Consider the following 20,333-nt stretch of genomic DNA (forward strand, 5'->3'; position numbering starts at 1 on the left):
CAAGTCATCTAGCTTGTGCTTAGGTGATGTGGATCTAGATTTTGGTTGTATTGTCAAATTATCATCACAGCCAATATGACCATTTATAAGTAAAGATGATTTAATCGACATCATAGGTGAACTTTAGAATCACAGTTTTACATGTGCATTTGTACTTAAAAAAAAACAAAAAACATATCAGCTAATATGAATGCTGAAATGTAAATTACATAACAACACATTCCTGCTATGTTCCTTAATACAGAGAAGAGTGATCACCCAAAGAAAGCCAAAAATATTCAACAGGGTGGGAAGCAGGAAAAGTGTCATACATCTAATTTAAGTACGGAGCTTGTACTATTTTTGGTGTAGCAACAGCAGCTGCCTCACTACTGAATTAGTGTGTAGAAATCACCATGCAGGCGTTAAAATAAACAGACAAGCACAGACGGGCAGTATTTATTTCAAGATTTTTTTTGGGGGGACCAGTGTAAATCCTGCGCAGCGCGTCACCGGTTGGTAATTGGATCTGCGAGAGGGACGGCTGCGCTGCTATTGGCATGGTCACTGCTGGCCTAATTTATGGCTAATCAAAGCAGCTCCTTTCATTCGGCATTAGGGTTAGGGTTAACCATCCAAGTGCAGGTACCCAGTCTACAAAAAGATAGTCCATAGTGTTGACGGGCTTCATTGCAATATTTTTAATATGTCAAACTGCTGTAAAACAGGTGACGGCAGAAATTGTTTTTTTTTTTTCTTTTATGTTGCCGAGACGTTTGTTCTCAAACACCATTTGAACCAGACTCAATGTGTCTATTGATTTTTCTATACAATGAAAAGTAATAGAGCCCTCTTGTAGTGTGTGGCACTCTCTTTCTCTGTCATGTATTTTCATTGGTCTTCTTCGAGAGCAGTCGTTTATCTTCTCACTTTTTGCTTTTGCCCTCCTATGCCACCTGTCGTTGTTGAGACTACTGCTGTGCGTATCTTGTTGTGTTTGATATTATTTATGACCTTGTCTTGTGTCCCAACGGTGAAACACCTGATAAAACATCTATATCTGCCACATTTATAGTCCATGGACTTTTTTCACCCATTGTCAAATTTGTGCAAATACATTTGGCTTTATTTACAAACAGGGGATTTAAATGTCAGTGGACCGATATCAGCCGACACTTCCGGATGGACAAGAACATCTTGCTGAGTTCATAGCGAAACTGTCTGGTAACCACAGTGTAGATGAGTGGATCCACAGCAGCTTGCACGCAGGTCAACACCATAGCCCATGTCTCCATCTCCAACAGTAACTGTATGACAGAGAAGGATACAAGAGGCATGTCATCGGTTTCAAATTTAGGAGGGTCCAATTTTTGTTTAAGCTGCTGGAGTTCGACAGTATCAAGCAGTTGCACTCAGTGGCAGATTTTGATTTATGTGCGGCCACACAGAGTGACAATGCTGTGAAGGCGGCATGGCAATGGACAAAAAAGGTGGCACTGAATGATGAGAAAAATAGTAAGAGTGCTCAAGAAATTTATTAGACCATGAATATAGGGTTGTGCTCGTGTTACTTTTTATTGTTGCTTGTCCTGTTTTTGACGGAGATTTGACGAATAAAATCCTTGATTAATGCACCAATTTATATTCATCCATCCATCCATTTTCTATACCGCTTGTTTAATGCTAAAATGTATGTTTTTCGTGACTATTTGAACATTTTTAATTTGACCATCTTCAAATAGTCAAGAACATTATTTTATTCCGTGACAAAAATGTCAAATTACAGTCTTTGGGTTGCATTCCTGATTTTTTTTACAAATATACTTCTGATAGTGAGATTATTAAAGCACTTGATGGTAAGCCGGAATGGTCTAATAAATTTGATAACCACTTACTAGACGTAACCCTAAAAAATGCTGGGTCAAAATCAATCCAATCTGGGTTAAAAATTGGGTCAATTTGGCCCAACTCCCAGCGTTTTTTTGCACAAAACAACCTTTCTTTTTTTCCCCCTAAACAATTCTAATCCGATTCACTTCCTGGATCGGTCCAGTATTTAACCCAGCAGTTTTACAGGTAAATCTGCAATAGTAGAACCTTTTGTTGTTGTTGCCATTAATGGTGAAGATTATTATTATTCACATTTTTAATTACAGTCATTCTAAACTTGAATAATGCTCCAAATTACCAAATACTGTTTTGATTTTCTTTTTTGTTTGTTTTGTTGTGGTTGTTGTCCAACTCACTCTGTCGTTGTCCGGCCGCGTGATGAAGTGATTCATGAGCAAAATGACCACCATGGGGAGCCAAAAGAGCGTGAAGGCGATAATAATGTACCCAAAGCGTTTGGCCAGTTTGCCCTCAACCTGTTTCTTCCCTCGCTCTCTGGCTCCAGGCGTCCGAAGACACACCGCTCCTACGATCTCCGGGAGTGCCCTGCGGGGTCCCCCGGACACGAAGCCCGAGCACTGCTCCCCGGACACGGAGTGCACTGCCCGGCGCGCGGCAAGCGGTTTGCAGTAGGCCAGTGCCGTCGTTGACTGTGGTTCTGAAGCCGGCTCGCCCAGCCAGCTCCAGACCTGCGCGGAAACCGTGGGCATCACTCGAATACCTCGACTGAACACTTTCTTTCGGTGCTGCCTCACAAGTTTAATGATTCGCCCGTAGTGAATGACGATGACAGTCAGAGACAACCCCCATATGGGTACCAAAACGTAAGGTCCGAATGGATCCGGGTGTCCGCCATTGTAAGGTGCTAGTGGCCGGCAGTGAGCGTAAAAGAGGGATTGCTTGGAGAGCATCAGGGCGACGACGGCCAATATGAGGCCGCACAGCCATATCAACAGGATCCAGAGGCGAACCCGGGCTCTCCTCCGTTCGGTGTGGAAAGGGAAAGAGATAGCTTGGTAGCGCTCCACGCTGATGCTGGCCAGCGTGAGCAGTTGCACACAGCTGCACAAGGCCCAGGTGAACTGCTGCAGGGCGCACATGCACAGCGGCAGCCGGCCGCCTTCCACGGATCTCATGAACGAGACGAGCAAGAGCGGCGTGTCCACGGAGCACTTCAGGATGTCACTGGCGGCCAAGCTGACCAGCAACGCGTTGTTGCTCGTCTGGAGACACTTGGTTCGGAAAACGATCCAACACACCCACACGTTGCCGGGTAACCCCACGACTAGGGTCACGATCAAAATTACGCATTTGAATACGAGAAAAAAGAAGTCGGGGTTGCCCTCGATTTCAGAGATTGTTTTGTTCCCGGAAATGTGCCCGTCCATCATTCAAGCTGTTTCTCATCTATGGGACGACTTTACGTGGCAAACATTTTGTAGCTACTACACATCCTGGAGGAATCACCACCTGCTTGTGCACTCGAGGATTAAATTTCGAGCACAGTAAACAAAACAAAAACACATGATTGAGTGGTACTCGAGTGTGTAACCCCCCCCCATCACTGATTGTCAGCGCTGATTAGGTGCAATCACGTGAAGATGTCTGAGCTTGCTAAATCCTTAACAGTAACAAAACAATGCTTGCAAGTGGATCCCAACAGCTGCGGAAACACAAGTCAATAACAGAGAAGGACGCTTTGGGAAAGAGAGAAAAAAAAAGAGCTTCGGAAAGATGCATCAAATCTGCACACACATAAGCCGATGAGAAATACCAAACATGATTATGACAATAAAATCATTATTTTATTCTATCGATTTTTATCAAATAGCCAGATAGATAGTAAAGGGAAATGTGCTTTCGGGAGTTTGCAAACATATTTTTTAAGGTTGTTAAACTTATAATCATATTAATATCTAGTATTGGAGTGCTCGCGTGGATTGGTGGGTGGCGAAGAATGTGCAGGCAAACTGCATGAACTTGTTTTCTTCGAAGTGTTGTGGAATAGGCCCAGATAGGGAGTACCGGACGAGAACACCTCAAGGTCGGTGAGAAACGAGAACAACAGCACGTCTATGTGGCCGGGCTTCGCGGGGAAAACCCAACCGCCTGACCTCAGCAACACCTGGACGGGGAGGAGATAACCATCGACCAATCATCTCACAATATTTTGCATGCTTTAATATTCATATTGTGTTTCTTCAAAACTGGGCAACCCGGAAGAATGTGTCGTCTTTTGGTGGTCACAAAAACGCACGAGTTTTAGTGTGAGGGACCCGAGACCCAGGCCTGTATTAGTGCGCTTTGTCAGGAATAAACAATTGGTAAATTTGGTCTGATTGATCTACTGGTCTTCTCTTTGACAGAACGAACTCGCAAAATTGTTAGGTGCGCCAGTGTGTGGATTAGGACATAGCAATTTATGTGTTAAGTGTTGATCGCAATTTGGAGTCAGATCAATAACTAAAATCCGTAACCTAACAATAGGAAACATGTCACTTTTTCCCCTGGTTTATTAACATTTAACCACAAACCGTTAGCAAAACCACATTTTCAATTTGTAGAAAAAAAAAGTGCTCTGCTCTATTTTATGAATATCACGATTACATGATTCTGAGGACACTAAAGGCTCTTTTTAGTGATAGTGACCCAGCACGGAAATCAGTGTTTGAGCAGTTCCTCCATGTAAACTGTATTCATACGATAGGCTGCCATCCAGTTGTGCGCTGCCCTGTAGTAATCTTGGTAAGGTTGCCCTTGAAAAGAAGACATGGAGGCGTAGAAATCATTCCAGGCTCTATAGCAGTCTCTCCAGTAACTCTCAACATTGGAGTCATCTTCCACGTCAACCCTTTCCAATTTTTGCTCTGTCTTCCAACTTTTCCATTGTTCATTTTGGACATTCGACTTTGGTCTTTTAGCCAAAGACGTCCGCTGAATTGGCGCGCCGGCGTTTACACCGAGCATTGATTTCAAGTTGTCAGGTTGGGGTGACGATCTGCTGTCCGTTGCGTTCGTTGTCTGGAATGTTACGAGAGCTTCCGGTGTGAATGGTTTCACGGGGCCGCTACGACTTCCCACTGTCTCAGGGTGAGTGACTTCGGTGGTCTCGCCACCTGCAGTCAGGTTGAACTTGTCTTCCGAGTCATCTTCAAGACTCGAAGAATCCGAGGCTGATTTTGCAGCTGATTTTGAGTTACGCTCCCAATTCCATCCTTGACAGATTTCGCCTCCATCGTCACTGAGTGTGACAAACTCTCGGCGCCCGTCAGGCTCCCCGTCGTCTCCTTGACTGCTAAACTCCCTGACGATCTCCACTGATCTTCCCGGTCCTGTCATAATGAACGCTTGGAAGTCCCGCTTGGCTTCCTCGAAGGTTACAAACCCGGTTTTGCAGTTCTTAAACGAGCTTAGGGGAGGGATCTTTGGCAGTGCGTCTTGCAACTCTTTACGAGTCGGCGCCGCTTTCGTGAAGCTCTGCGGAAGCCTGTTCTGCACAGTCGACGGCTTTTTGGAAAGCTCTTCCACGGCGTGTCTCATCTTTGGCTTCTCGGCCTCCTGAGCAACCTTTGCGACGACGGGAGAAAGAACCGTCGGGCACGCTTTGGAGCGTACAGTCTTCTTTTTCACATTCGTGAAGAACTGCTGGGTTGGGAGGGCCAAAGATGAAGCCTCGGTGCAGACATCCCAGTCACATTGCTCAGCCATCAGTCCGGCATCAATGGTGGCTGAATAGAAAGAAGACAGCGGTGACTGGAAGAATTTTGTGTCAAACTGTTCAGAGTGGCCAATTCATTGGTGAGTTACAAATTACTGTGTGATGTCATTATAATTAAACATACCAAACAAAGCTACAAAGTGTTGGTCAATATGCTTACTTGGCAAAACGGACAAACTCAGGCCACATTTCTGAGCAATAGCCATCATCTTGTTCTCCTCTTCGCCATGGCAACAGTAGGTCACCGCAAGCCCCTGCGTGCCTGTGAACAGTTTGACTAGACTTCCTCACGATGTATTTTTTCATTTTCATTTCTAGTCTAAAAGTTATTACAGGCTTCAGTTATGAACTATGTGGTTTTGTGTCATTTTTAGGGGGCTAGTGCAGACAGGCATATTTCCTGATATCACTAACATCAGTAAGAGTCCTTAAATGTCAATATAAATCAAATAAAAAATGCCATATTAGTGGGACATTTTGATTACTTTCATAAACGCACTTTGGGATTAGTTAGATGACAAAAGCAGGGGAGGCATTGGAGCTAGAAGTCAAACACGCAAACGCAACGCCAAGGAGCAACATCATCTAGTGGTGAGTTTTGTTCGTCTCTAGTTTGTTGTTTTTGTAGGCAGAGTTCTAAGGCAGCTTTGTGTCTATTTCTAAATAACCATACTGGACACCGACCGAAGCGCCCGGCACGTCCGATTCGGTGCATGTAGGTTTCCCAGTCCTGTGGCACGTCCAGATTTATCACCAGGTTGACCTTCTCTGCATCTATGCCCCGAGAGGTCTAACAAAGGGAGAACCATCATAAGAAGACTCATAGCAACAAGTTTTTTTTTTTTTTTTTTTAAGTGCAACTTACCAGATCAGTGGAGATAAGCACTCTGCACTGATACTGCTTCAATTTGGACATGGCCTCAAGTCTCTGCTCCTGACTCAGACTACCTGTGTAATCAACAGAGAGACTGGAAGTCACATCTGCTACAACAGAGGAGCAACCCTACCATGACCCGGTGAAGACAAGTTAAATTTAGGATGATGTCATCTTTTTTTGTTGTTTAGAGGCTTCCGACTTCCCTCTCAAACTCTCACCTGAAATACAAACAGCAGGTAGGCCTTGAGAGGACAAGATGTCTGCCAGATGCTGAGCCCTGCAGGAAAATCAAAGCATGACTAGTCCAATTTATTCAAGGGAGAAAAAACAAAAAGAATCAAGTTCCGGCAATCAATCAAATCTGGTATAAATCACCTTGTGTGCAAGTTTGAGAAAACAAGGGCCTGATTGAAAGGCAGTTTACTGAACAACTCTAGGAGGAGCTGCATCTTCTCCTCAAAGACCTTATGAGGTAATGGATGGGACTGCACCAGCTTGTAATACTGCTTCAGGCCTAGCGGGGAGCAAACAGGAAGAGGGACCATTCAATAACTTCAGTCAGAATGCAAAAGGCTGAAATGGGTTAATGGAATGAACCTTTGAGTCCCATGTCCTTTGGGTTGAGTCTGACAAAAGTGGGCTCTCTCATGTAGCGGGTGAGATGTTGAGCAAGAGATTCAGGGTAGGTGGCAGAGAGCGCGAGCATCTGTTTGTTCTCAGGCAAAGAGGAGAATATCCAGCTGTAGATGGGACAAAAAAAGACATTGAAGACATTCATTTGTGCATTTTAGAAGGTAAGGCTTGCAAATAATTTGCTTTGGTCCGCATACTTGATTTGTTCCTGGAAGCTGCCCTCCTCCAGCAGTTTGTCAGCCTCATCCAGAACAAAGAGACGAATGCTGGCGGTGGATAACATGCCGAGCTCAATCAACTGCTTAATACGACCTGTGACAAAAGTGCATTTTTTTTTTTTTTTATAACCAAAAAAAATAAATAAATCGCCATCGCTGAAATTTTGTCTCTTTGGAACCAAGATGTCCTTTGTTTTGGTTTTCTATCATTTGAAAGCTTAGCCATACTCAACTAGCCCCAGGACCAACTTGGCGTCCTTTTGGAGTTGAACTTGATACTAACTAGCCTCTTACCAGGTGACCCTACAGCGATGTGGCATTTCTTCAGATGGAGTTTGTCCTGATGAACAGGACGGCCCCCGATGAACACATGGCACTGCAAGCCCTCCATTGCACAGCCTATCGCCATGACAACGGAGTGGATCTGCACCGCTATCTCTCGAGTCGGAGCGAGCACAAGAACCTGCACAGGTCAGAGTAAAAGTCAACAAGCACTTATGCTTGATTGGGGCAGATTGGAGCCAAAGTCATGAGGTGTGTTCATTAATCAGTAAGAGCATCCAGTTAAGCCCACGTGCACCATACTGCAGAAAGGCTGGATGTATACCTCTGCTTTATCGGTAATCATACACTCTCATTTAAGAATATGAGACTGAGAAGCTTGATCTCATCAGATTAAGACACCCGTAACCAAAGTGATTAACACACATGCCCATCTGTTGTTAGTCCATCTATATCAAAGATCATAATAATCTCATTTTAGGGAGGAGGCTAAATAGCAAAGGAACTACGGCGATAAATCAAAAGAGAGGTGCTGAGCGACTTCAACTGCACTCACCTGTGTGGCAGGAGTCTCCAGGTTCAGAGAATCCAAAGCGATTGTGCAGAACACACACGTCTTTCCTGTGCCAGACTTGGCTTGTACAATCAAATCTGAAAGAGGACAATCAAGGGACTTTGAGTGGGCACATTAACAATGAGTCACATGTAGTATGTCCTTGAAATGATTCCTTTTCACATTTAGAGTCGACTGACTGCAATCGTGCTCAACATAATCAAGAACGTTTTCCTATAGTTAAGCAGTGTTCGAACTGTACAGTACCTTGCAATAACACTGACCGATTTTGACTGACTTTAAAGTCATGAGTGTGGTACTTGGAAAGTTCAATGTTTATTTTAAGCGGTACTCGGTGTAAAATATTTGAGAATCAGTAATGTGTTAAAATAATTGTGAATCTATTTGACTTTCAATGACGACATGCTGGCATGATGCGACGAGTGTATACCAAGTCCGCATCGGCCAAGCGGGATCGCCTTCAGCTGGATCGGAGATGGTTTTTGAAAGCCTGCAGCTGACAGCCCAACCAGCACAACCTCAGACAGCAAAAGCGACCTGAAGTCAATCCCCTCCGATAAAACCACATCATCTGTTCTGTTTCGCGTTTCTATATCGTGAGCTGCTTTCTTGAAGGAGGCCGCCATGATTTTTGAGAGTCAGCCAGCCAGTGGTCAACGAGTGCGGATTAAAATTATCGTCAAACAGTCGAGTCGAAACTATGCTGACCTCTAGCGGCCGGGAGAAAATTGTGACCTTCAAGTTGAACTGGACGAAAAAAATGAACCTATAGTACGCGCTCTCTACTTATTGCTAGAATGAAAAATGTAATATGTCTATTACATACCATTTCCGTTTGGATTATTTGATTTGAGATTGGGCAAAACACAACGCAATCCCGGCACAAACCCTTTCTTTCTTTTCTTCTTTCATGGAGGCAATATAAACCGACCTATACTATAACAAGAATACATATCAATCTGTTGCCCATAATCCCACCCGGTTCAATTTATCTCACTATATTTGCATCATTTTTTTGTCTCATCTCAAAATTATGAAACTATTTTGGCTAAGAGTTTATTTGCTGCAGCTGCTGCCAAAACTAGGATTAAAACTATACCGTCAGAGTTTCAAAGTAATGTTAAGGTTTCAAACTAGGGTTAGGGTTTTAAACCCGCGTAGTGTAAGTGACCCAGCTAAGGGCACACACAATCATGGAAAGTGCAGTCTTACAGGATATTAGGCAGAATTATTGTTCACACAATCCGGATCTGCGGATTTGGTATGAAGCAACTGAATATCTTGTTCAGGATCAGCTTTTGTAGGCTCATTTAGAGAGTAGCCTCTTCTGTGTGTTTTGCACTGCGACAGAAAAGCAATTTATCATCCTTAAGCAAGTTTCCTTTGTTTATTGACACAGTTGGATACCGAATTTGGAATACGATGATCAGCATACTTATTTTTAGTAAGATTGCTGTTTGGACCCTTGAACATTTTTAATTTGGTCTGACAGTTTCGCAGTAGGCAATGAGCTGTTCATGTTAAGCATTTTAACATAGCAGCTAAAACTCTCCTCCGTTGAGCACAATTGACCTAAATTACAAAATGGAGAACCTCGACCCCCATGGAAACTTCTCTGTCTCTGGTAGCGTAGCCGATGCAAAGGTCCTCTCCCGGAGCGGCTACACCACACTGGCCGTTATCATGGGCATCTTCTCTATTTTGGGGATCATTCTCAACATTCTGGTGATTGTGGTGACAGTGAGACACAAACAGCTGAGGCAGCCACTCAGCTACGCTCTGGTCAGCCTGGCTGTATGTGACCTGGGCTGTGCTGTGTTTGGAGGTTTGCCCACCACAGTGACCACCGCCATGGGATACTTCAGCTTTGGACGACTGGGATGCATATTGGAAGGCTTTGCCGTGGCCTTTTTTGGTAAGTCTTTTTCATTGATTGCTTTCTTTGGGAGCATGTGTGTGTGTGGGGGGGGGGGGGGGGGTATTTTAAGTCTTAATGGTTTGATCTTCTTTTATGTGTATTTAATTTTTTAAAAAAAGTCATATGCATAGGTCATTTTCCATCACCAAAATCAGACCTGTGGTCAATAATATTGAGAAATAAATGTGAGATTTGTGTGAAAACGTCGACATAAATTAATTCTAATTTAAAGATTTGACCTGATTTGGTGCTAGAGAGGTCATCTCAATGATTTTCTTGGGGTTATTTATGTATTCAACAAATAAACAAAGTACCTTTCACAAAAACTTGGGCAATAAAATTCTGTAAATTATTTTCTGAAGGTAAATGTCCCTGGGGTCAAATTGACCCCAAGGACCAAATTTGTTCTTATATTTGAAGACGATAGTAGAGTTAATCTTTGCCAGTTATAGACACACTGATAAATATTCATAGGGTAACTTCAATTCTATGTTTACCTGATGGGTTTGTGGATTATTTTATTTCAAAGGTTCTACCCACAGTAAGCTTATTTCTTTAATGAGTATTTCATTCAAAGTTTACTTTACTTAGCTTAATTATATCTTTTGAATCTTTAATGCCACTGCTACAGACAGACACAGTGAGATCACAGTCAACCTAATGTTTAGCATTACTTCATTGTTCCTTCCATGGCAGGTATAGCAAGCCTGTGTACGATCGGAGTCATTTCTGTGGAGCGCTACATAGTGGTGTGCTATCCGATGGGTGCCGCCCTCTTCCAGACCAGGTAAGCATTGTTATTCTTTTCAAAGAAAGCGAGAGAATTGGCACGTGCTCAACCATGACTTGCTCCTTCTCAGGCATGCAATCGCGGGCGTGGTGCTGTCTTGGGTGTGGTCCTTTGTGTGGAATACTCCACCTTTGTTCGGTTGGGGCAGTTTTGAGCTGGAGGGCATCAAAACCTCCTGCGCACCCAACTGGTACAGCCGGGACGCAGGCAATATGTCCTATATAGTCATTTACTTTTTACTTTGCTTTGCTCTGCCCTTTTCCATCATTGCGGTGTCTTACCTGCGGCTGTTGTGGACCCTCCGGCAGGTGAGGACTGGAGAATGCTGTGTGTGCAGAATGGAGTGTGCAGATATGATCTCATCTATGTGTTGGCGTCCTAGGTGACCAAGCGGCAGCTGTCCGAAGCTGGCAGCACACACCGTATGGAAGTGCAAGTGGCACGCATGGTTGTCGCCATGGTGCTTGCTTTCCTGGTGACTTGGCTGCCGTATGCCAGCATGGCCCTGGCTGTCGTCATAGATCCCACGCTCAAAATCGATCCTCTAATTGCTACCATACCAGTCTACTTGGCAAAAAGCAGCACTGTTTATAACCCCATCATTTACGTTTTCATGAACAGACAGGTAAAGGACCCGCCATCACGTTCACTAAAATATGAAAGAGATCATCCTTATCCTGTTGTTTGTCTTTGTTCAGTTTCGAACGTATGCTGTTCCAACAATCCTGTGTGGATGGAACCCCTGTGCCTCGGAGGCACAAATATCCGAGGTTGAGACAACAGTTGCTTGTGCTCACAAAACCCAAATGGATCCCTGAAAGAATTATACGCTCGCGAGACGTATCATTACGTACACCAGGGCAACATATTGAGGTCCGGTTTAGAGCTTTTCCAAATCATAACATGTATTGATTGTGTTTCCTCTGTAACAAGGGTGATATTATTTGCAGTGATGTACAACTGCATTGCAGCAAAAACTGTTGGTTTTGGCCAGTAAAGATTGGCTGCAGAGTAAAATCCTGTGGATGTAAAAGTCTACACACCCCTGGTTAAATGGCAGGTTTTTGTGACAATGAAAAAATGATATGAAGATAAAGCCTATCAAAATCTACCAAACAAGTGGAAAAATATTTTAAGGTCCGTTATCAGTCATGCTTTGAAATTATTTATTTATTTATTTATTTATTTTTACTACAACACACATTTGGCATATGGGACAGGGGTGTGTACACTTTATATCACAGTATATAACTAAAAACAGGAAATTCTGGTCCACCCTCTGGTGTCTCAGGAGGGGGAAGCAGTGCACCGTTAACACTGTTTACAGTGGAGATGGCGTGCTGCTGACCTCGACTCTGGACGTTGTGAGTCGGTGGGGAGAATACTTCAAAGACCTCCTCAATTCCACCGACACGCCTTCCATTGTGGAAGCAGGGCCTGGAGACTCTGAGGAGGACTCCCCAATCTCTGGGGTCGAAGTCTCTGAGGTAGTTCAAAAAACTCCTCGGGGGCAAGACCCCAAGGGTGGATGAGATCCACCCGGACTTTTTAAAGGCTCTGGATGTTGTGGGGCTGTCCTGGCTGACACGCCTCTACAGCATTGCGTGGACATCGGGGACGGTGCCTCTGGATTGACAGACTGGGGTGGTGATTTCCCTCCTTAAGATGGGGAACTGGAGGGCGTGTTCCAACTACAGAGGAATCGCACTCCTCAGTAGAGCCGCTGCTCCTCCAGGGTTGAGAGGAGCCAGATGAGGTGGCTCGGGCATCTCACCAGGATGTCTCCTGGACGTCTCCCTGGGGCGGTGTTCCGGGCATGTCCCACCGGCAGGAGACCCCATGGACGACCCAGGACGCGATGGAGAGACTATGTCTCTCAGCTGGCCTGAGAACGCCTTGGGAACCCCCGGGATGAGCTGGACGAAGTGGCTGGGGAGAAGGAAGTCTGGGAGTCCCTCCTAAAGTTAAGTTTAAAGTTGAAGTCCCAATGATCATCATCACACACACATCTGGGTGTGGTGAAATTTGTCCTCTGCATTTAACCCATCCCCATGTGATTTTGATCCATTCCCTGGGGGAGAGGGGAGCAGTGAGCAGCAGCGGTGCCGCGCTCGGGAATCATTTGGTGATCTAACCCCCCAATTCCAACCCTTAATGCTGAGTGCCAAGCAGGGAGGCAATGGGTCCCATTTTTATAGTCTTTGGTATAACCCGAAAGATGCTGCCCCCGCAACCCAACCCCGGATAAGCGGAAGAAGATGGATGGATGGAACTAAAAACCGACAGTAAAATGAATCTTACATGCTGGTAAATTAAAATTGACTTTGTTGCCCATCTTGTTACTTGCAATTTCTTCTCTTTCCTGTAATTGGAGCTGTGCATTTATTTTAATTCATTGACGGTAAGAGATTTGCTTTTTTGATTTATATATTCTGTGTGCAGTGCGCATTGTCATTGTGCTCTAACTACAGCCACAGTTGTGAGGCAAATATTTTCTGTGTCAAAAGATACCCAACAGCACATGTTAATAACATAACTTTTTTTTTTTTTTTTTTAACTTGGTGTACACATCTCTTTTTCTCTTTGTGGAACCAACCACTCTGCACAACCAGACCTTCATCACCTTATTACCACCATTATGGCTTTCACTGGAAAAACACCCCAAAATAATCTTGGTGTATTTAGCGACCCTTTTCCAAATACCATCCTATTTTTTTTCTTTAAACACATTTCTATGTTAAACAGCAAAAACATAAACCTCCTTGTCGCTTTCTTTGTCAAGTCTCACAGTTTTATCATTCACAGTCACCCACTAAATCATCATTGTCACGCTATTACACCCTACCTTTGCTTTTTTTATTGATAAAAGAAATATTGCTATGACTTTTATTCAAGAAACACAAAAAGGGCAGACTGTGAGTAGCTGTATCAAACCTAGACACTTCTCTTCTATATACAAAGTGAGCTATCAACTATGTACATGCTACGTACTGCCACACACGCTAGCTCGACGACTAGCCCTGACAGGTGCAGTCCTGGGATCGCATCTCCATCCGAACTGATCCGAGGTCAGCGCCAGAAGTGACCGCGACACCCTAATCAATAGCCGTAATCCATCTCAGCGATACAGTACATGTTGACACTTAAGTGTGCGAAACAGTTGTGTGGTTGGAGGCTTTTGGCAGCAAGATAAACAAAACATTATGTCAAGAGTGCTTCAAGTCCCGCGAACTACACGACTGCACCGGACACTCAAGTTGTCATTTGGTCCCCGAATCACCGCATCACATTGTTGTTGAATCCTAATTTGGTTGGGATCAATATGATCTCACATTTTATGCAGACACTGGACTCGTACAGTGACATCTCTTTTCCGTCAATTTCACACACCGACTGAAAACACGGGCGTGTGGCGTACACGAGCATGGATCGAGATGGTTTCGAATATACACTAGGTAGTCCATACAGTCTATATAAGAGAAACGTGGAACACAAAGAATTGACGCGTCATTGCGGAAAGATACTTCATAATAAAGCCTTGCGGGGGGTTCTGGGCAACATATTCTGCTCTGACGGGGATTCAGAGTTTCAGCCGTCACCTTGTAGCACCCACAAAACGACACAAGCAATTAAGTCCTGAGCTCGAGGAATGTGCAACATGTTCCCAGCCAGTCGCCAACTATTACAGCGGGAGAGCACAGCAAAGACTGAGAAATACCATTTGTCGGAAATACCATTGCTTCTGAGAAGTACAAAGTAAGATCTTATGTACAAATAGGAATAAAATCAAGTGTAAAAATAGACACTGCACATGGAGCTGGTCTTGGAGAGGAATGGGGCGGTTGAATCATCTACTGGTGATCCAGAGAGGTAAAATTAGGTGCAACGAACAGTTCAACAACAACCACTGTCATATCAAACACAACACAATAAGTTGCGAGTAAGGCAAAGGGGGCATCTAAGGATAAGCAGATGAGGACATGTACACTTTCTTGAAGTAATTCTCCTTACAATTGTTGACTGGAGTTTTACAGTGTCCAAGATTGTCGTGAATTAATATTTTCAATGATTCCATTTGAGCTAGGAGCTAGAGAATGAAGCTAGTGTGTGTGTGTGTGTGTGTGTGTGTGTGTGTGTGTGTGTGTGCGTGCGTGTGTGTGTGTGTGTGTGTGTGTGTGTGCGTGTGCATGTGCGTGTGTGTATGTGTTTCAAATCATAGAATAAAGGGCCAAGGTGAGGTGCAATATTTCCAGGGTGAGGCATTTCATGAGAAGAGAGGACAGCTCAGTCCATTTATGTCCAGCAACATTCCAGAAGAGTGGGAAGAGACTAAAGGGTTAAGGAAGTTCAATTTTGATTCGGGCCACTGTCACTCTTGTGCCTTTTCCACAGTTCAAGTTCTATTCCGGCCTGCATCAACACTGCTCTCATCTGGAGAGCGGTGGTAATAGCAGCACGGAGAATCATGAACACTCCAACTTTCCTCTTTTGTGACCGCACACATTTTTTGAAAAGTCATTTTTCTGTCTTCAGGGGAGAGCATCTAGATGTCTGTCGCGTTATTCAGTCCTGGATCTGTTGGTGTTGCTATGTGAATCTTTTTCTTCTTCGAGTGAAAGTGTCGCTCCTTCTGTGCACGAGGTGTGGTTGCCCAATGCATGTGTCTGAAAGGCCTGCTCCTCAGGTCGTGGACCTCCTCACGTCTGGGACCATCCGACACCATTATAACAACACACTCTGCCGTCTGCCCTTCCCCTGAGCTGAGAGAGACACAAACAGACATGTTGGGCTAACACTTCACACCAAAACAGTCACGGGAAATACTAGCACTCCACATGTAAACATTATATCAGTATGTGATCAAGCACATTTTATTCCCACAGCATTTTTGGCTTCAGCATCTGAAGCCTTTTGTTTGCAGGGATTAATTTTTGGGATTGGCTATTATGTGGGGATAAGAAGCCCACAGACAAATTTGTTCAGGAGACAGCTTCAACCTGGCTGTCCTTTTCATTTATTGAGTCATCTGAAATCGTATTGAAGGTTGATTGCTGATAACACTGGATAACAAACTGGGAAAAAAAAATTTTTGAGTTCTATTTTTATGATGATTAATTTAACTAAAATCAGCATACTGATTCCAGAACTGAAGTCATTGTTTTTCTAGTTGTTTTCCCCACAGCTTACACGTTGCTACGTGGAAACTTGTTTGTGCAGTTACAAGTGAGACATTGAAATGAGAAGTGTGTGCGGCGCCGAATCTATCAATATTAATGCAATACAAACAGAAATCTAGCACAGTCGGAAGGATTTGGGCTGTTTTTTTCTCCAGTGAAAGCTTTGAAAAATACTGTATAGTTTTTCATATTGGGGAATAAAAATGACAAAAACACTTTTAACAATTCACATAAAAACAAATATCAAGAGCAAAGCAATTGCTAACAACTTTATGATATCACAAAATGATCTGAACCAATCATGTAAGATGTTTCTAGTCCTCTTTGGCCATAATACAGAAATCCCTGTGTAAATAAAATACTCACCAGTATCAAATCAAACTCTGCAAAAAAAAAAAAAAAAAACACTCTTTATCCATGCTACTTATTAAAATGTCACACCACTTCAGGCCCTTACCTAGAAGCTCAACAAAAAGACAACATCTCTCACTGGAGAAACCTAAAGAGGACTACAAATAAAAAGAATCAAATGACTCCCCATCAGACTCCGTTCTTTTACCGATAAATTATTTTTTGTTCCTTTCATTTCTGACAGAAAGGCCGGGAGCAGGTTTTCCCTTTAAGAAAAAGAGGATGATGGGTTCAGTGAAAGTTGAAATGTGGGTGCAGGATGTGAAATGTGAGGAAAAGCTCGAGCCCAAGGGAAAAGAAAAGACAATGGTTAAGCAGTACACGTGACTCGCCTTCAAGGAAGGATGAGAGAGATTCATTATTTTATCAAATTAATACACAATATGACATGGCAAGAAAGAGCGCGGGCGGGAGAAAAAGGGCAAAGTGACAGTCAAATGGGCGAAAGGAAAGAAAATGATAGAGACAGTGTGAAAAAGACCGTATTTACCAGAATGGTAGCGGCCTCTCAGCCAGTGAAAGTGGAGGAGAGATTGTGACTCTGAGGCCTGACATTGGCTGCTTCTCTCTGGAAGTACTGTGAGGGCGCGGAGCCTAGCTTATAGGCCATCGCTTTTTAGGGTGAGGAGTCAGGCATAAAGAAATATGTGGAGTTTTGGAGCACAAGGGAGACAGAGAATATTTAGGAAAAGATGAACATTGTGATAGAAGAATGAATGGGTGCAGAGACAAAGAAAGGGGAGGGGGGCAGTTTTTTTAAGGACATCAACGAAAGAGACAAACACACACAGATTGTGAATTTGTTGGTTTGTTTGTGTTTCGAGGTTACAGTTGAGCTTTATCAGCCTCCAATGCAAGTGATATTCATTCACAAATACATGAGTTTGTAATAAATCTCCAAACAACTCTTAACAGCCCAACACAACTAACATTAAAAGGGACCATTATTCTTGGAACGCGGCCATTTGTAAATACAGCAGGCTTATAAAAAGCAACTAAGAGAGCTTGTCGGCTTCTTTATGTTTCAGAGACAATCAGTAACTTCTATTTTTTTCTTCTTTAACCTCAAGGGCAACATCTCAGTCATGTTTTACAGGAGACATTGTTTTATACACTGAAAGAAGAGAAGACAACCAGTATTCCTTTTGCTCGCGAGGAGAATTACGTAGAAGGCCCACTTACAGTGCTCCACCAATTCTGGACTCCTCTTCTGCTATCTCCTCTTTTTATTTTGGGTTGCCCTGGTTACAAGAGGCGTTGCTACACTAAAAGGAGGGGAGATTGTGGCTGTAGCAACGCTGATTAGCTAACTAAAGGATGTTGTGTGGTGCGAGGCCTTGGCCGATTCGTGACCCCAGCAATGCAGAGTCTGTCCTTAGTTGGTTGGCAGCCTCGTCCTAGGCTGCGATCTCCAAACGTGCTGGATGCCGTGTCCCTGTGGAACAATGCTCTAGACTTTCTTGCTAAGTATCACACAATAATAATAATGAGTAAATAGTCAGATACCTCTTGTGCATACATGCTAACAAACATTAAGTAGATGTGAGATAACTTGCATGAAGTCTACTTAAACAAACATTGAGTAAATATAGGATAACTTAAAAACTGTCCCGGTCAACAACAATTTATGAATAGAAACTACAAGGTATAAAAAAGAAAGAACTTCTCTTGAACTAAACAAAGAACAAAGATGTTCTGTTCATATGTAACTAGTGAGGGCCTCTCACAGATAAGAAAGGAAGGGAGTCTAAGAACTCCCCGGAGCCAGACAGAGATCTTTGTTTAAGTCAACATATGAGGCCTCCGGTTCAGGCCGACCAGCGCTTCAGCAAAAACAATTATTCCAAAAGTTTGTACAATCAAATCTGAAAAAGGACAATCAAGGGTGGCCCGCAATTGACTTTGAGTGGGCACATTAACAATGAGTCACATGTAGTATGTCCTTGAAATGATTCCTTTTCACATTTAAAGTCGACTGACTGCAATCGTGCTCAGCATAATCAAGAACGTTTTCCTATAGTTAAGCAGTGTTCGAACTGTACAGTACCTTGCAATAACACTGACCGATTTTGACTGACTTTAAAGTCATGAGTGTGGTACTTGGAAAGTTCAATGTTTATTTCAAGCGGTACTCGGTGTAAAATATTTGATAACCAGTAATGTGTTAAAATGATTGTGAACCTATTTTGACTTTCCCTGACGACATGCTGGCATGATGCAACGAGAGTGTGTACCAAGTCCGCATCGGCCAAGCGGGATCGCCTTCAGCTCGATCGGAGATGGTTTTTGAAAGCCTGCACCTGACAGCCCGTCCAGCACAACCTCAGACAGTAAAAGCGACCTGAAGTCAATCCCCTCCGATAAAATCACATCATCTGTTCTATTTCTGTATCGTTAGCTGCTTTCTTGAAGGAGACCGCCATGTTTTTAGAGTCAGCCAGTCAGTGGTCAACGAGTGCGGGTTAAAATTATCGTCAAATAGCAGAGTCGAGACTACGCTGACCTCTAGCGGCCGGGAGAAAATTGTGATCTTCAAGTTGAACTGGACGGAAAAAATGCATACCGTATTTGCCGGTGTACAGGTCGACTCGGTGTATAAGTCGACCCCCTAAAATTCGACGGAAATTTACGATTTTATGATATATCCTTTGTATAAGTCGAGCTCAATTGTTGCATTATATTAAACTTCAAAATTCAATATGCGAAATTTATTGACGAAATGTGTTCAAATTCCGGGAGGCCGTGCGCATGCGGCTGTTAATAAGCACCGCGGAGGAGATCGCGGCCGGCGAGCTCGCGCACGCCGCCCGGCACCAACGGGAGGCCGGAAATAGCTCCAAGCCGAGCGGATCGGCACTTTATAAGCACCGCGGAGGAGATCGCGGCGCCTCATTGGACTTCCAGCGGCCGGCGAGCTCGCGCACCCGCCCGGCACATCCGGGAGGCCGTGCGCACGAGCCAAGTGGCCGAAAATAGCCCCCGCCGAGCGGATCGGCTGTTTATAAGCACCGCGGAGGAGATCGCGGCGCCTCATTGGACTTCCAGCGGCCGGCGAGCTCGCGCACCCGCCCGGCACATCCGGGAGGCCGTGCGCACGAGCCAAGTGGCCGAAAATAGCCCCCGCCGAGCGGATCGGCTGTTTATAAGCACCGCGGAGGTGGTCGCGGCGACTCATTGGACTTCCAGCGGCCGGCGAACTCGCGCACCCGCCCGGCACATCCGGGAGGCCGTGCGCACGAGCCAAGTGGCCGAAAATAGCCCCCGCCGAGCGGATCAGCTGTTTATAAGCACCGCGGAGGAGATCGCGGCGCCTCATTGGACTTCCAGCGGCCGGCGAGCTCGCGCACCCGCCCGGCACATCCGGGAGGCCGTGCGCACGAGCCAAGTGGCCGAAAATAGCCCCCGCCGAGCGGATCGGCTGTTTATAAGCACCGCGGAGGTGGTTGCGGCGCCTCATTCGACTTCCAGCGGGCCGCGCACTCGCGCACGCCGCCCAGTTCAAATTTTCTAAGTGCAACGCACAATGAGATGCATGAGAAACGGCCTTGGTTACCATCACATTTGAAGCGATGAATACGAAGTTAAATTTTATGACTCGGTGTATAAGTCGAGGTCGATTTTTTTCGGTCGATTTTGGATCGAAAAAGGTCGACCAATACACCGGCAAATACGGTATGTACCTATAGTACGCGCACTCTACTTATTGCTAGAATGAAATTAAGTTTTCTGTCTATTACATACCATTTCCGTTTTGATTATTTGATTTGAAACTGGGCAAAACACAATCACGGCACAAATCCTTTCTTTTTTTCTTTCATGGAGGCAATATGATGATAAAACTTTATTCATCCCACAGTGGGGAAATT

At 44.3% G+C, this 20,333-nt stretch overlaps 4 protein-coding genes across 7 annotated transcripts in view; 2 read left to right on the plus strand and 2 right to left on the minus strand.

Annotated features, from left to right (window-relative positions):
* The window catches only part of kcnd3 (potassium voltage-gated channel, Shal-related subfamily, member 3), a 71,943-nt gene extending 70,330 nt beyond the window's left edge, over positions 1-1,613 (plus strand). For all 4 annotated transcript variants that reach the window (XM_088360633.1, XM_088360652.1, XM_088360642.1 and 1 more), the window contains one exon: positions 1-1,613. This exon is cut by the window's left edge and continues 1,856 nt beyond it. The gene's annotated coding sequence lies outside the window, so the exon portion shown is untranslated.
* On the minus strand, positions 448-3,345 carry LOC148401400 (5-hydroxytryptamine receptor 2B-like). The gene is made up of 2 exons (XM_088360668.1): positions 2,226-3,345; positions 448-1,286 (listed from the first exon to the last, which is right to left on the minus strand). The coding sequence occupies exons 1-2, from the start codon at positions 3,258-3,260 to the stop codon at positions 1,131-1,133; spliced, it is 1,191 nt and encodes a 396-aa protein (XP_088216794.1). The 5' UTR covers positions 3,261-3,345; the 3' UTR covers positions 448-1,130.
* Positions 3,346-4,364: 1,019 nt separating this feature from the next.
* Positions 4,365-8,837, minus strand: ddx20 (DEAD (Asp-Glu-Ala-Asp) box polypeptide 20). The gene is made up of 11 exons (XM_088360621.1): positions 8,602-8,837; positions 8,154-8,248; positions 7,610-7,778; positions 7,295-7,409; positions 7,062-7,204; positions 6,840-6,978; positions 6,683-6,741; positions 6,453-6,535; positions 6,272-6,377; positions 5,748-5,849; positions 4,365-5,597 (listed from the first exon to the last, which is right to left on the minus strand). Exons 1-11 carry the CDS (start codon positions 8,795-8,797, stop codon positions 4,531-4,533), a joined length of 2,274 nt encoding a protein of 757 aa, XP_088216747.1. The 5' UTR covers positions 8,798-8,837; the 3' UTR covers positions 4,365-4,530.
* Positions 8,838-9,755: 918 nt separating this feature from the next.
* On the plus strand, positions 9,756-11,697 carry parapinopsina (parapinopsin a). Its single transcript, XM_088364904.1, has 5 exons — positions 9,756-10,086; positions 10,786-10,876; positions 10,950-11,187; positions 11,262-11,504; positions 11,578-11,697. The coding sequence occupies exons 1-5, from the start codon at positions 9,756-9,758 to the stop codon at positions 11,695-11,697; spliced, it is 1,023 nt and encodes a 340-aa protein (XP_088221030.1).
* Positions 11,698-20,333: the final 8,636 nt, after the last annotated feature.

The sequence above is a fragment of the Syngnathus floridae genome, chromosome 2 (assembly GCF_059516105.1).
Source record: "Syngnathus floridae isolate MCC-2025c chromosome 2, RoL_Sflo_1.0, whole genome shotgun sequence".
Lineage (NCBI taxonomy): Eukaryota > Metazoa > Chordata > Actinopteri > Syngnathiformes > Syngnathidae > Syngnathus > Syngnathus floridae.